We start from the raw sequence: 17,225 nt of genomic DNA on the forward strand, positions 1-17,225 counted from the left end.
CCAAGGCATCCTTTGTGTCTCAAATAGCTGCCAGTATCGTGGCCGTGTGGGCCTCCAGACCCATAGCCGGGTCGGCCATCTCACAGCCCTTTGCCGCCTTTGCCAGTGCAGGGCCCCCTTGCTTAGTGCGCTCTATTGCAGAAGATGACAGTTGGTCCCGGCCCACACACCTCCAACAGTTCACCTGGCAGCCACCAATAGTTCACTGATGTGCCAACCTGCTCTCTGACGGGCCCCTCTTGCCAGGCCAAACAAGGGGGAAGGGACTTTGAACCCTGCAGTCTCTGTGCGGCTCCTTGGAACAGGGAGCACCAGTCTAGTCTGGTGAATGCCCCTCAAACCCGAGCCCTCTCTTGGGTCCCTGTGCTCTGACCGACACTTCAAGTCACTCAGGGCTCCGCAAAAGCACTCCCAAGATGTTGGGACCCCTCTTGCCACTCTGGGACTACCAATGCACAGGCTGCCTTTACTGAAGACCCCTCAACCACCTCTGGGCCCGTCAACTGGGTCCCCGGCCCTCTCTAGAGCGCCAACCTCTGCTCTCAAGCCCTCTCTGGGTGGGCCCACACTGCCATTCCTTCCAGGGCAGCTACCAGTCCAGCAGTTGGCCCCTCCATAATCCGCACGCAGTCCAAGGGCCTACACCACCTCCACCAGGAGCAGGGCTCCACACTCTAGGCCCTTGGTCCCCGCTCAGCGACAACGTCCTCCTGACAAAATGGCTGGCCGCCGCTGTCCGTGATCGTGGCTCCTCCCAGCCACACCCAGGTTTCAAGTTATGGCTGGTAACACCACTACCTGGGCCTCCAACCACCCTGACAGCCTCACTTTCGTCTCCTCCGCACCCCCGCAGCTGCCAGTCGGAGTCCTCAGCTTGGCCAAGCTCCAGGCTGTGGTCCTCTCTGCGGCAGGGCTTAAGCCCTTGATACAGGGGTAGCTCATGCCAACTCAAGGGCTCCCCGGGGCCCATAGCCCAAGGACACTCGCTTCCAGTCCCCTCCAACTGCTAGGCAATGACAGGAGGAGCTGGGCTAGGCATGTTGGTCAGGACGGAGTCTCCAGCGGGCCGTTGACTTCGTAGTTCGAAGCTACGCATTCATCTCCATTGCCGCTGTTGCCACGCCCTCAGAAATGTTTACCTTTCATTTTGTACTTGTATATTCCAAGATTATATTGTCAAATTAGTGCTTAACAATTGATGATGTAACTTCAGTCCCAAGTTTATTCATTGGGTATATCTATTTTATACACAGCTGTGGACCCTGATAAATGCTAATTGGCAATTATCAAACTAATGTCCCATCAAGTGGGGGACCAGACAGGGATGTCTGCTATCTCCTTTACTATTCACGCTCATCATAGAGCCTTGCTCGGTATGTATCATAAGAGAAGCCCTGATACATGGATTTCACTATTAGGCAGCATATGTTATGTTATGATAATTATATTTAATACAGTTCACATCTCAGCACTGCCTACAGTTGCAAGCAAGCATCCACAAGAAAAGAGATCACTTTAAAATAGGGAAACTTTCAACAGTTTCCTAAATTGGCAATAGTCTGTACAGATACGACTATGCACAGGGAGTCTGTTCCAACAAAAAGGAGCCAGATGGGAAAGGGCTCTCCCACAACATCTATCCAAGCAGATATGGAGTCTGCTCTGCAGGGCTTTGTCCTTAGATCTTAGGCTTCTGGTGGGTACATACCGTTTGATTTTTTGTTGGAGATATCTGGGGCCTTTGCCCCTTAAGGCATTATAAGTGAGACAGCAGATCTTAAAAATGCTCTTCTTCCTTACTGGCAGCCAATGCAGAGCTTTAAACGAAGGGGCCGTCAGGGGTAACAGGCAGACAATTGAGGAAAGGCCTGGCTGCTGTGTTTTTAACTACTTGTAGTTTAGCCATAAGTGTCTCATTTACCTCACCCAGTAGAGCATTCCCGTAGTCTGGTCGGCTCACTACCAGGGCTTGAACTAACGTTCTTCTGGTGGGAATCGGAAATTAGGGAACAATTCTGCATAGTAGACGCATATTATGATAGCACAATCCAATGGTAACCAGAATATGATCTTTCATGGAGAGGGCTTGGTCAATTTTTATGCCAAGGTTCTTCACAGACTGTCTGGGAGGGGGTACTGAGCCCAATTGAGGGGGCCACCACTCATCTGACCACAGAGTGGTGGCATTGCCGAATAGCATGATCTCGGTCTTGTCTATGTTCCTTTGTAGATGATAATCAGTCATCCAACTGGAGATGGATAACATTCCCTTAGTAAAGCAATCTTTGGATATGGCCAGATCTTTATCAAAAGTAAATGTCAGCAGAGTATCATCAGCGTAAGATATTATTTCAAAGCCAAAAGGCTCAATAATCGTAGCAAGGGGTGCCATATAGATGTTGAACATGGTAGGGCTCAAACATGAGCCCTGTGAAACACCCTTGCCCAGCTGTATCTTGCGAGAGGTATAGGGGCCGAGAGTGGTCGTTTGGAATCTGTCTTCCAGAAAACTATGTAACCATTTGAGAGCTGTCCCCTGAATGCCTATCTCGCGCAGTTTCTTCAACAGCCTCGAGTGAGACTGTATCAAAGGCTGCAGAAAGATCCAGCAGCTCTACCAGGAATGGATTCCTGCATCCAGTGAGAGTCTCGGATAGTCTGTGACGGCCAGAAGGGCCATTTCTGTGCTATGGCCGGGTCTAAATCCGGACTGCGGAAGATCCAGAATCTTATTCTTTTCAAGATAAGCTGGGACGGTAATTAGATAAGGTGTTAGGATTCAAATGAGCTGGGACTTGCACCGCTTTCCATTCAGAGGGATTAGTACTCGTTTCCATGGTTAGATTAAACATAAATTGAATAGTCTGAGCAAGATGTCTAGAGAGTGTAGCCATAACTCTGGGAGGACAGATATCTAGGGGAGAGCCTAATTTCAGTGTGCAAAAGTATCTCTGGACCTCCTCCAGAGAGAAGGGTTTGAACAAGTTCAGTGTAGGTGTCCCTTTTGCTCCCATATCAGCAGCACTGCTATTGTCGCAAGTATCTGTAATTGTAGGAGTGTTGAAGTTTAGGTAGATCAGAGAGATTTTCTCCTGAAAAAAAAAGTGGTGAGAGAGTCGCACAGTTCCTGCGACACTAAAGAGGACTGGGCACAGGCCTGAGGGCTGTTAAAATCACGAATGATCTTGAAGAACCCTCTAGGTGAATTGCCCGCTCATTCAATTTGGTTAGTGATCAAGCACTTCCGTGTAAATTTGATGTTTTAATGATATCTAGACAGAGCTAATTTATAAAAGTCCTTGTCCTGTGGAATTGTAGTACTATTCCATCTTCGCTCTGTTTTAACGTGTGAATTTTTCTGGTTTTAGCTCTATTGTATGCCAAGGAGCAGAGGATTGCAGTTTTGTGTTATTCATCTTCCTGAGTGCCGCAGTTTTGTCCAGAACCTCCGTTAGAGCAGTTTTGAAAAGTATTAATGTCCATACTCGTTATGTTAATTATATTTAATTTTATGTTAAATCTAATCAACATAACAAGTATGGGCTTGTGCACACATGAATCGATTCTTTGTTAATACAGTCAATACTCACTCTGGTACAGAAGACTGTATTTTGTTATATGCAGATGTTTTGCAGTTGTACTCTAAATGTCAACAGTGGATTGAGGAAAGATTGGTGACAATTTTTGAGGTATATAGGATGGCTTCAGGTCTCAGGGCCAATTAGGACAAAACTGTTATCGTGCCGTTAAGGAAGGATATCTCCCTATCCCAAATCTCCCACAAGTTACGGTACAACAGAGTCTGTTGAAATATTTGGGTGTGTTAGTTATAGCTGATCCATGGCTATAGAGCTTAATCAGCCCCAGCCATTGATTGATTGATTTTGCAGAGATACTGACCCTTGTAGTGTCCTTTTTGTGTCAACAATGGGGCGAGTCATCCTTCTTAAATTGATTAGTCTTAACAAGTTTCTATACATTATGCATAATTACCCACTGCAAATGCCTGAAAGATTCTTTTCTGAAAGCAAGGCCGGGATGAGCCCCGATATGATGTGGCAAGGCCCCGCAAGTTGCATGGGGTACAAATGTGCACAATCCGCATTCAATGGCGTTCTTGGGAATGGCAAATATGAAGTTATACCATTGGGCTTCTCTTCTGTCTGTGATTCACGATTGGGTCTTTGGGGATAATTTTTTAATAGTAGAAAGAGACATAGCTCGCTACTGTTAAATAGGAATGTACCCCCAATACCCAAATGGTAGACAGGGATGGATAGAAATTCACAACTCGGACACTAGGTCTACCTAGTCCGTGGTTATCCGACTAAGTACAAGAAAATATAGGGCCCTTCAACTATTTTTATTGGATAGGCTAATGTACTGTTTGTTACTGATATCGACTTTGGTGGAAGGAGTGTACGGATAGGCAAAGAGTTCTCCTATATAGCAGACAAATGTGTTATCGGAATACCGCCCAACAGGATATATCCTATGTAATCCTATGATTGTGCTATTTTCAATTTTTTTAATTATTGGTTTTGTACATATGGCAAAAAAACATCTGTTAATATTTAAAATTTGTCCGCGGAAAACCTCCTTAGATATGTATCGTTTAAATCATATACGCCTTCATAATGAATATTACTGAATAATATTTTGCGGTGCCTAAATATCCTTTCTTCAGGGCAACCCGTAATACATCCTTGTGATTTTTAAACAGTGAATGAGTTTTACCCTAATTAATTTTATGTCTCCCGCTATCCATAAACGTACTAATTATTTTAAACTTGCTTTTGACATTATTTTATCAGCTCTTTAAAGTGAAATTATAGTACCTACACATAGTTTCCATTTAGTTGATGTAAACACTGAAGTTTTGGATTTTTCTGAGTAATGATTTGACCCTACCATAGGCTCAAAGAAAGCAAAGCAAACCGGTGACATTGGCCACTTCTGGTGTCCCTAGCAACCTTTCAGTGCCTGCGATATTAGAGTTAATTGTAATGGTGGTTGTAGAATCTTGATACCAGTGAGCTAATATCTTTGTAAGTTAGCTGGGAAAGCCCCAAATATCCATGATGGTGAATAGGGCCAGCTCACAAGGATGAAAGCTGGAATCTTCTTCGTATCAAATCAGTCATTTTTTTAATAAGAAACTATGTTGGCGCCCAGAAATGAAGACATTTTAGTTTTGATGGACCTAGTGTTCAACCCTGGCTAAAACTTCTGTCTGCAGGCTTTATAGTTGGTAACTTTTAAACCAAATTAAGGAGTGTAGTTATCCTATAAGGCCCTCTACCTACTGCCAGTTTGTGTTGTTGAAACCAAATACTCAGCTATCCGAGAATGGAACGAGGTAGGCATTAACCCACCAGCAAAAATCGAATTTAATAGTTTGAACAGTGGGATTTTGATTACATTAATAAAGGTTTCATAGAGCTCTGATGTTGTCTTGTCTTCCCCACAGGCCATACCCTTTGACAAGCTGGATCCCAACTTGTCTTTTTCATATTTTGTAAATGGTATATTTAATGATTTTGCCATTTCAGGTGGAGGGCGCCTCAAAGATAGCAGAGATAAACAGTGGTACAAATCTATTTATACTCTGATCTGCTTGATATCGGTATAGTGCTGCTGTGTTAACTGTCGGATTTATAGTAAAAATGTCTAATGTTGTCTTTTGTTTTCTCCTTTTTATTCTCTTCAGTTGGGTGGGATATTCCAAAAGATTTCTCCTCCATGAAACATTAAATTTCAGAGCGAGAATTATTTCTCATTTCGTATACATACAGATATTGAAAAAATCACAATTAACTACAAAACAATTGAGCTAAATAACATTGTTTTCCCTAACCAAACTTAATTTTGCAGTAGTGTTTTCAGCCTCCATCTAGGCTGTTGACATTTGGAATCTGGTAGCTCATAACCCAACTGAATAGCTGTTTGATCAGAAAAATATTTGGCGTATGAAATTTAAAAAAATATATCCTGGAGGCAATTTTAAATCTGGCAGATAAAAGTATGGTTCCTGGAAGTCTGGCAACATTGTCTACTGAGATCTAAAAGACCTATGATTTCATATTCTGAAAAGCCTTACATCTACTAAGTTCCTCTTCCAAGGAATCTACCATTATGGACAGGATACAGTTATAATCTCCTCAAATGATTACGTTTTCTTTTGTTGACATTAAAGAAACCAATAAGTTATTCAAAGACTGGATCGCCCTCTACAGAATCGTAGTAACTCACTGTTTATTGTAAGGGTCCTATCTTCACCAGAGAATGTAGCCCAGCCTCAGTGCCAGGTAACATCACTGTCATACTTGGTTATCTGGAAATCAACACCTTTCTTATCAAGTACTGGTAAAGTCAATAAGTTTGACTTTTGTATGGCGTGGGTTCCGGTGATTTGACAACGTACACATGTCAAACCTATTGTCCTTGCAAATGTTAGCTAGGCAACATGGGGAGCAAGCACAAACAAAAGCATTTCAAAATAGACACTAGGAAATAAAACGTTTGATTACTTTTCTGTAGAATCCACTTCTCAGCTGCTTTTGCCAGCACTAAGCTTCCATCGTGCTACTGGACCAGCGGATTTCAGATGTAAAATAGTCCTTCATGCAATCCAATGACGGTGGAAGAGCACGCCCAAACAACCAATAGAATGACGATAAAACTAAACTACTCCCATGGGTAGGGCTACAATGGGATTGATAGTGCCTTAAGCTAATGTCTTATGGCTTTGGAGCCAAAGAAATGGATGGCTAATGGAGGATGACACAAAGCCATTTAAATAAGTACATAAAGCAATACGTTTCCCATGAATGTCTGTCTTAAGGGCCGCACAAGACACAACTAAAAAGGAAGGAAGCCCTCTGAGCTGCTTCTGCTGACCCAACAAACATTGGGCCTCTTGAAATGCAACTATTGAAGGACTATAAATATGCAGCCAAAGACATCACCGCCGTATGCATCATCTTATTATTTAACCTGCTAATGTTAGAAGAAAGAGTTTGTAAATGTCCCATTACAACAAAAGTTGTACAGACTCCACCTTTTGATACATCTTGATTTTTATCATTAGAAAATGATTACCGTGAAGTCTTTCTGTTTTTTTGGTCCACTTCACCAGTGAGTTCAAACCTTTACCTATCTATTTACAGTTTTTGATCCTACATAGAGTATAGCATAACAATATCAGTTTTACTAAGTGTGTTGTAAAAGCTATTTGAATCACACACCCACTGCTTGTGTGCAGTGGATTACCACACCTACACTTTCACCGACGCCCCCCCACCTCGTTGACCACTTGGATATCAACAATATTTTTTGTCCTCCTGTATAGAATTTTTGACTTCCGCCACCCTCTGTATATTCCAAAACCTACCACAGATTGTCCGATTTGAATTCTACAGCTGTCTAACTACCATACTAGGTGTATAAAAGGCTGGCAAAACAGGGACATATGAGTGTTTCTTGTGTTTTCAAGAAGTAACATATCCTCAACCCATGTCGGATTTCGGTTTATGGTTTGTTTACATTTGTGAATTTGTAGATGACTATAGCACTGGAAACAACAGTCCTCTGTTATCACCTTTTTCCTGCATGTGTCCCTATATACATCCCCAGCCACACATTCCAACGCAGACATTCACTGGTATCTCCATCTGTTTGACATTCGCAAATTTGATCACACTCTTGTGCACCATTTAACCCACAGAAACACGCTGTTTGGATAAAGACCGAACCCTACACTGCAGCAAATCCTAATGATATAAATGCTTTGTTGCACACCTTTAAAGCTTTAGATATCCAGACACTCATTCACACCGTCATTGATACTTACTACACAACACTAAACATGTAGATGTATCCCCTACTCATTTTCAGATTATTAAAACTGGACGCCTTCCCCTGTGCTATTTCCAGTCCTCACTAATCTGTACATGCATTCCTTCTTGCCTTCAAATCCACCAGTGCACACACAACCCTGCACAACTACAAACCTTTCTAGCTCTATTCACACAGATGTATACTATGAAACCTACAGTTCACCACACAACCTCCATATCACCAGGCCCCCTCTAGAACACGCATTCAAGCATGGGTTGGAACACATTTATGCACACAAGTCGATCATCAAGTCTCCTCCAGAAGATGCATCCAGGTGTGGGATAGAACCTACAGATATGCACACACACCTCCCCATCATCAAATCCTCTTCAGAACATGCATTCATGCATGGGATGAAACCCACAGATATCCTTGCACATGTCCACATCATAATGTTCCACTCAAGAATCCCATAATTATTTAAACACACACCCACGTTATCAGCCCCCCTCCAGAACATGCATTGAGGTATGAGATGAAACCCACAGATATCTTCATGTGTCTCCACATCATCAGATCCCTGCCAGAACCGCATCCAGGCATGGGATGAAACCCACAGATATCTACACAAACTTTCACGTCATCTACCCCTTCTGAACAAGCATTGAGGCATGAGATACAAGGCATTGAAACGCAACAGCATTTTTTGAAACTCCACTGAACTCACAAATTCACCTCCTCTTACCTTTCTCCCAAGAGACTAATTCTTTGTTTCTCTATCCCACAGTTGGAGCACGGTAAAGAAAATGTGAAGGCGGTAAGGATAAAACTTGATTCTTCTTTTAATGCGAAAAATATGTTTGTGACATCATTTTGAAAGAATGAAAGAGACATTTGCTTACTATGAGGACCTCGGACAGTTCAACCATCTTCTCTCGGCTCTCTGGCATTGTCCTTACTCAATGTCATTCAGTGTTTCCCGTCTTCTACTCTCCTTAGCTCTGCAGACTGTTATTTTGTTTTTTTCTCTCTGTTTTTTTAACTTTTGAAATTCCTTACCTGCATTGATGACGGGAAGTGTAGTGGTTCCTGTGTAGGTCTCACATGAGACAGTGAATGCATTGTAGATTGTGAGACATTTTGTGAGCTTAAATTGGGTTTGAAGCTCGCCCATTGCTGACCATTTATTGACTTTATTGTAACTCTTATTTGATAGCTTCTGTTTGGGCAGCGCATGCTTGCTCCACTTTCTGTTTGTGTGTCTCTCTTTTCCCCAAAGCAGTACTTTTTTTTTTTTTTAATGAGTGTCCTTCCACTTCTTCCGCGTTCTGTCTCCGCCTATTTTCATCTTTTGTTTACAGCAGTGCCTAAGTGTGTAGGTATTTTTAGATTGTCTTCCTCCTGGTTTTGGTCCACACTGTTGCTTTCACCCGCTGGTTTTCCATGTTCATTATTTGTTCCCTTCTGCTTTTCATACCCAGTCTCCGTTATTTGAAATAGGTACACTTTGGCAGGATGTGGTTTACTCTGGATGAGAAACGTAAAGCAGCATAATTACAAGATTATTACTACAATGCATTTTTAGATTGTCTTCTTTATGATTTTCACTGTGCTGTTGATTTCACCTGCTTGTTATCGGTGTTAGTGTCTGGTCCCTTTTACTTTTCATTCTCTCCCTACCACCCTTTGATGCAGCATAAACACAAGATACGACAGACCATACCATACTATACAATGGCAGGAATACCATACCACTCTAGGCCATACTATACAATGAAGTACCATACCATACTGTACAATGACAAGCCATACCATACTGTACAATGAATGACAAGCCATGTCATGCCATACCATACAGATACTATAATATACAATGACAGGCCATACCATACCCTTTTGTACAATGACAGGTTCTGTGCCATACCATACAGATACTATACTATACAATGACAGGCCTTTAACAGGTCATCCCATATCATACTATAGAATGACAGACCATCGTATACAATGACAGGCCATATCATACCTACTTAAATATGCCATGACAGGCCATACCATATCATACAATAAGACATAGTGTAACATACCGTACAGTGACAGACCATACCATACAATGACAGGCCATTCTTTACTATAAAATAGCAGGCCATACCATATCGCACTACACAATGACAAGCCATACCATACCATACTATTCAATGACATTCCATAACGCACGACAGACCATACCATCCGATATCCTACCATACTATACAATGACAGGCCATACCATACTATACTTTACTGTGAAGGGCTGTACCATAGCACACACACGTACCATTTATATACAAGTGCAGACCATATCATAACGTACAATTGCAGTCCCTATCTTTCAATACAATAACAGGCCACAACATACTATACCATATCACACTATACAATGACAAGCCATACCATACCATACTATTCAATAACATTCCATAACACACTATGACAGACCATCCCATCCCATATCCTACCATACTATACAATGACAGGCCATACCATACCATACCATACCATACCGTACTGTGATGGGCTGTACCATAGCACAGACACATACCATTTATATACAAGTACAGACCATATCATAATGTACAATTGCAGTCCATACCTTTCTATACAATAACAAGCCACAACATACTATACCATATCACACTATACAATGATAAGCCATACCATACCATACAATGACCGACCATACCATCTGATACTTTACAATGACAAGCCATAACATATAATACTATAAAGTGACAGATTATAGTATACAATTACAGGCCATACCATAGCATACCATACTATACAATAACAAGGAATTCCATGCCCCCTTATACATTGACAGACCATGCCATACTATACTATTAAATGGCCGACCATACCATACAATGACAGGCCATACTATCCCACAATATACAATTGCAGTCCATACCTTACTATAAAATAACAGGCCATACCATACTATTACAAGCCATAATATACAACAACCCATACAATGACAGGCCATACTATCAAACCATACCATACTATAAAACAGGTCATAACATCCCATACTGCACAATGATAGGGCACACCATACCATACCATAAAATACCATACCATAATAATCAATTGCAGAACATACAATAATAGAATGTACAATCGCAGGCCATACATTACTATACAATAACATGCCACAACATCCTATACAATACCACACTATACAATGGCAATCAATGCCATACCATGCTATACCATGCCAGAGCATACCATCTCATACTATAAAATGACAGGTCTTCCCATACTGTTCAATGACAGATCATACCATACTGTACTATACAACGACAAACCATACCATACCATATTCTACAATGACAGGCCATACCATTCCATACTATAGTATATACAATGACAGGCCATACAATAGTCACTATACAATGACAGGCCATAGCAGACCACACCATACAATGTTATGAAATACCATACCATACAATTCCATCACATACAATGACAGACCATACCATGCTCCAGTTTAAAGTGACAGGCCATACCAATCTATACCATGCCATACAATGAGATGCCATACCATGCGGTGATAGGTCATACCATACTATACCATACCATACTATAGAATTGTAGGCCATCCCATGCCACACTATGCAATGACGGGCAATACTATACCATACCATACTATAGAAGGACAGGCCATACTGTACCATACTTCTCTGTAAAATGATAGGCCATTCAAATCCATGCCTTACTATACAATGAGAAGCAATTCCATATTGCTCGGCCTCAAATCTTGCCTTGTTCCCAGTCTACCCTGACCAGTTGACTGTGGTTGGCGCTTAATGCTTTTTATTGCTGTTTTGGTTACTGCATAAATAATTTACACATTACGCTAAGTCAATCTTGTCTGCTCTGAGCCATGGTTACCAGGGGGTTGATTTAGTGACTTTAAGGGCCTGATTACAAGTTTGGCAGACGGATTACTCTATCATAATCATGACGAATATCCTGTCCGCCGTATTACAAGTTCCATTATGTTCTATTGGATATAATGGAACTCGTAATACGGCGGGCGGGATATCCGTTTCGTTTGTTATAGAGTAGCGGATCCGCCAATCTCGTAATCCGGCCCTAAGTGTTCACCCTGCCAAGGATTGTGATTAGTACTCTAGGTAGGTAGTCAACACCCCTTGACTAGCAAGTTAGGGCCTAATTACAATATTGGTAGGAAAGCCTCCGTTTGCTGGTCGGAGGCTTTCCAACCAACATTGTAGGTTTACACTCCGACCACTGTATTACAATGACGGTGGTCGGAGTCTAAACCAGCTGGGGATTCTGACTCAGTTCCGACATGAAACTGCTGTCGGAAAGTGTATTTGGTCCCTTGGACCCTTCGCATGTGGCCGTGGGGCCTATGGTGCCCCCTTCACATCCCTGCACCGTGTGGCAGGCACCATGAGGTGCCTGCCACACAGTGAAGGGATGTGTAAAAACTTCAATTTCTCAATGGGAGCATGTGCTGCGGGCAGTTCCGGCCTGCCACACAAGCTCCCATTGGCAAATGGAAGTTTGCGACTGCACCATATGCGGTGGTGTCCTAATTGCGGTGTCGGAACCTCCGACCTGAGGTAGGTCGGTCGGTTCCCCATCGCAGCGATGTGGGTCGGAGGCAACTCCGACCGACATCGTAATCAGGGCCTTCATTTCTTACAAGGGTAAAATATCGAGAATTGTGTTGAGTAATTGATTCTTTGTATTTCTCCTTAATAGATTTGCTTCTGTTATCATTAACTTTTATTGGCTCTCTTGAGCCTTACTTTTTGGTTCAAGACTGTATGCTTCATGATGAACAGCCTCTTGGGACTACTTCCACTTCTTTTCACTTGCTTTAGATGATTTGCTCTTGCCACTGACTGGTGTACATACCCTTTGAGCATTGCCTGCTATTAATGCCTGGCGATTGCTTCTTCCCGGTGGAGGGCAGCGGGAGGCCTCTAGGTTTGGGTACATTTAAACTTGTGTGGAAGTTAAATCCATTGATCCTGGGTCTGCTATTTCCCAAATGTTGCAGCTTCGCGACAGGGTTACTCGATTTACATTTTATTTAATTAACTTCTAGAATAACGCTTTTCTTAACCTGAAGTGTATACATTTTTCTCAGTTGATTGATTCTCTCACCAATTTGTCATCACGCAAGGGCGGCCGGTGTATGCAACCCCTGTACTTGTTATATGGTGATTTTAATGCTAAAGTGGGAAAACCTTTGGAGTGGGATGGGACTTGTAAAAGAGAAGCTCAGATAGAAACCTGCAATGAGAGGTGTGGGAAATGGCTAGTTATCTAGCAAAGCATGGCCTGGTGAACCTAGTTGATACATTCACTGGGGATGAGTACCACCGGCCCACTTATAGAGGGCATAGTCGATCTGCCATTATTGATTATATTTTTGTAACCAAAATCTTTTTCATCTTTTCAGTAGTGGTAAAGTTGTGCATACAGTTTGGGGCAAATATAATGCATTCACTATCATGAGACCTTTGCCTGTAAACATATCTCAACCTACCCCAGCGATATTACCTATGTGTTACACCGGTGACGGCCACAGGTTGTCTTGGAGACTTAAAAATCCCTCTTACCGTCTCTTTTGAGCCTGCACCAAAGGTTATTTCTTAACTGCTTGGCAGATTTCCGTGGAGATATTATGTTGCCCCATTACAACAGTCAAAGTCTAGCCATTAAACAGCTTCTTTTAAAACCTATCCGGACTGATGCAGATGCGCCACAGTGGATTAACACGTCGTGTTCGGTGGCTAACCTTAACTTAAGACGGGTCTTATCCATCACTCCTAGAGTGCAAGCAGGTGTTATGGCAGCCCATTCGGCCTACAAATCGGCTCTTAAAAACTAGATGGAGGCCCTTATAACAGGGATTGGGAGTTGCTGATGTCATCTGTACTGGGGGGGGGGGCAACAGCAGTACTTTTTTGAACAGAGTGAAGAGCATTAGGTCAAGGAATGCTTGCACCAGCTCCCTGCCCCAGTGTAACATCTTAGGGGCGGATTGGGTTTCACACTTTTCCTCTATCTAGTACCTAGAAGAGGGTGTAGAGTTAGACCCCCTCCTTTAAATGAAACTGATAAGTTCTACACCACTTATAATATCTTTGCTTAAAGTGGAGTTGGCTATATGGCAGTGTGCAAGGGGGACCACGCCTGGGCCTGACAGGATCCCAATAGATATTCGAAAAATGTAACACGGAGCCATTGGGACCTCTGATCACAAACATCTTTAGAAGCTCACTCAATACTCATATCCCTCGTTCCTGGTCTCTATCGACCATTCTATCTATCTTTAAAATGGGGGATCGTATAACCCCCTAAGTGTTACAGGCCCATCACACTTATAGATAGTACTGTTAAAGTAGTTGGAAGAGTCATCTACAACCACCTCGTTGAGTGGGCTGAAGAGCGTAATATCCTATCTCTTTTTCAGTACGGGTTTCTTAGCAGTTTAGGTACGACTGACCAGTGCTTTAACTTGAGGTTTAATTATAATAAGTATATTGTGGTTAAGTGCTGCCTTTTTGTATTTAGGTCTTATGGAACTGTCTACGGCTTTCAATTCTGTAAATAGGTCCAAGCTGTGGTTAATGCTGTTGGAGCTCTGTGTTGAGGCCCCTTTGGTCAATTTTCTGTACTGTCTGCATGCTGATCAAAAGCCAAGGTGCATATCAGCCCCAAAAGAGATATGTTGTCAGAGATCAGTTTAAAGCAGGGTGTGTGCCAAGGGTGCATATCGGCCCCCTTACTTTTTATTATTTACATACATGGTCTCTGCCCTCATTTGACCTCTAGTCTTGTTAATACTCTGAGAATTGCTGGTGTTCAGGTACCTGCGCTGTTATACGCAGACGACACAGTCCTACTAGCTCGTACTCCTCATTTTAATTCTTTTTATTGACATTTTCAATAACAAACTTAAAACATTGCTTCACACTGCTATGTACGCATCGCAGACAGTGACGACAAGCTCCCCTCCCAACAAGGCACAGGGTACGGAATGTAAAGGACATCAAGTCAGTATTACATGGCAATCTACTCTTCAACCAACCGGCAATCCGCCACATCTGCCCATCCGGGTATCCCGCCTCGACAGCCACCAACCCGCCCCACGAGTAGCAGCAAATATTAACGTTCCCCTCCCATCCGAGGGGAGAGCAACGTGTTACAGCATTTGTAGCGGGGTTTGCTCCAGCCAGTGTACGAAGGGCTCCCAGATGTCCCTGGGCCTGGACCGCATCGGCATAAGCTCCCAGTACAGGGCTAACTGGGTTTGGCAGTAAACAACGCTTTGAACCCATACCTTAATGCTAGGTGACGTGCCCGCCCCCCAATGCATAGCAACCTGTCTCTTAGCCAATAATAATAGCATTGCTGGCAGTTTACGGTGTTTGGGCTCAATCATGTGCAAAATCCCCAGCAATGCAACCTGCGGTGTGCAGGGGATCAGTAGGCCCGTGATAGTACATATTATCTCCAGCACCCTTGTCCAGAACACCGCTATTGCAGTACAGCCCCACGCCATGTGTATAAAGGTGGCCCCCGGTGCATGACAGCGCCAGCATTCATCGGTATCCCTTAGTCCCATGCGGTGCAACCGTCTTGGTGTGCGGTAAAGCATGTGTATGTACTTGAAGTGGATCAGGCGCAGCCTGTAGTTAGGGGATAGAAGCTCAAGCTGCCTACAGCACAGATCCCAATGTATATCAGAAATTTCCGCTCCCAATTCCGCCGTCCACATGCCCCGCGCCGCCGGAAGCATCATGGGGTGGTTAGCCTGCATTCGCACATACAATCTGGAGACCAGCTTGCAGCCAGAATCCACTGACAACACATTCTCCAAAGCAAGCAGATCCGGCGGTGGCGCCGGGAAAGTGGGGAACAGCCTCCGGCTTGAATGGCGGAGCTGGTAATACAGAAGCGTGTCTAGTATCGTCGGTGCCTCCGATCCACACATCTGCTCCAGCGTTAGGAAGGTGTCACCCGGAAATAGATCGCCTCCAGTGTGGGGGCCCAGCTCCGCGGCCCGCCTCCCGGTTCGCATAGCCCGCAGCGACGGCCACATCGGGTTCCCGCGCAGGGGCACCGAGCGGGTATAAAGCATATCTAATCCGGCCCTGCATCTCAAACCATTCCAGGCCCACCTGAGCGCGTGTACCGGGTCGATTTCTGTGCACCTTCGGACGTGCGGCGCATATAGGGCAACAGTCAGCGGCAGCGGTGCCGCCCTGTCGGTCTCGATCGCCACGTGCGGTTGAAACGGTGTGGGGTGTGCCCAGTAGTGCAAGAACTGTGCCTGTGCACAGTATGCATATAAGGAGAAGTCCGGCGCAGCCAGGCCACCCTGTCTCTGTGGGAGAGTGAGGGTCTCCCAGGACACCCTCGGCTGCTTACCCCCCCAGGCAAGCTCCACCATCAATGAGCGCAGTCGTCGCAGGAAGTGTGCGGTCAGGGGCAGCGGGATATTCACAAATAAGTAGAGGAGTTTAGGCAGGATCACCATTTTAGCCACAGCAATCCTGCCAGCCAGCGAAAGGGGCAAATGCTTCCAGCGACCAACCCTCTCCTCCACCCAGCCGGTCACCCGCCCATAGTTTTCTGTCCATATCTGCTGCATATCTGTGCTCACCCAGATCCCCAGGTATCGCACCGGCCCAGTCGCCCATTTCAGCAGGCAGTCCGGGGTAAAGCGGGGAGTCCCGGTGGTCAAGGGCAAAATGACTGATTTCTCCCAATTGATATTGACACCTGACAACCGTCCATAATCCAGTAGTTCTTGTGTCAAAGGGGAGAGGTTGACCTGAGGATCAGAAACATACAGTGTAACATCATCAGCATATAGCGATATGGTCAGCGCCCTTGAGGAGAAGCCAATGCCCCTGGCCGCATGATGTTGTCTAATGCGGGCAGCCAGAGGTTCAGTGGCGATGGCAAAAAGCAGAGGTGACAGGGGGCAGCCCTGTCTCGTGCCTCTCCGAATGGCAAAAGGCTCAGAGATCAACCCATTGACCCTCACCCTGGCAGTAATGTCTTTATAAAGTAGTCGTATGTAGCCGATAAAGGCCTCGCTTACCCCCATGCGCTGCAGCAGAGGGAACAGGAATCCCCATTCCAGGGAGTCAAACGCTTTGGTGGCGTCCAGTAGCACAGCCGCAGCCTTAACATGCGGGGCCAAATAGTGCAGTACTCCGAAGAGGGTGCGGAGGTTATGGGACGTTGAGCGGCCCGGTATAAAGCCCGACTGATCCGGGCGGATCATCAGGGGTAACACCGGCTGCAGGCGAGTTGCAAGCATTTTCGCAAAGATCTTGGCGTCAGTGTTG

At 44.3% G+C, this 17,225-nt stretch overlaps 1 protein-coding gene across 1 annotated transcript in view; it reads left to right on the forward strand.

The window, feature by feature from the left end:
• Positions 1-17,225, forward strand: part of SARS2 (seryl-tRNA synthetase 2, mitochondrial) — a 172,439-nt gene that overhangs the window by 33,883 nt on the left and 121,331 nt on the right. The window contains exon 3 of the mRNA XM_085624994.1: positions 8,627-8,656. Coding sequence (XP_085481120.1) covers positions 8,627-8,656 — 30 coding nt within the window. The remainder of the gene's footprint in view (positions 1-8,626; positions 8,657-17,225) is intronic.

This window comes from Triturus cristatus, chromosome 9 (genome assembly GCF_964204655.1).
Source record: "Triturus cristatus chromosome 9, aTriCri1.1, whole genome shotgun sequence".
Lineage (NCBI taxonomy): Eukaryota > Metazoa > Chordata > Amphibia > Caudata > Salamandridae > Triturus > Triturus cristatus.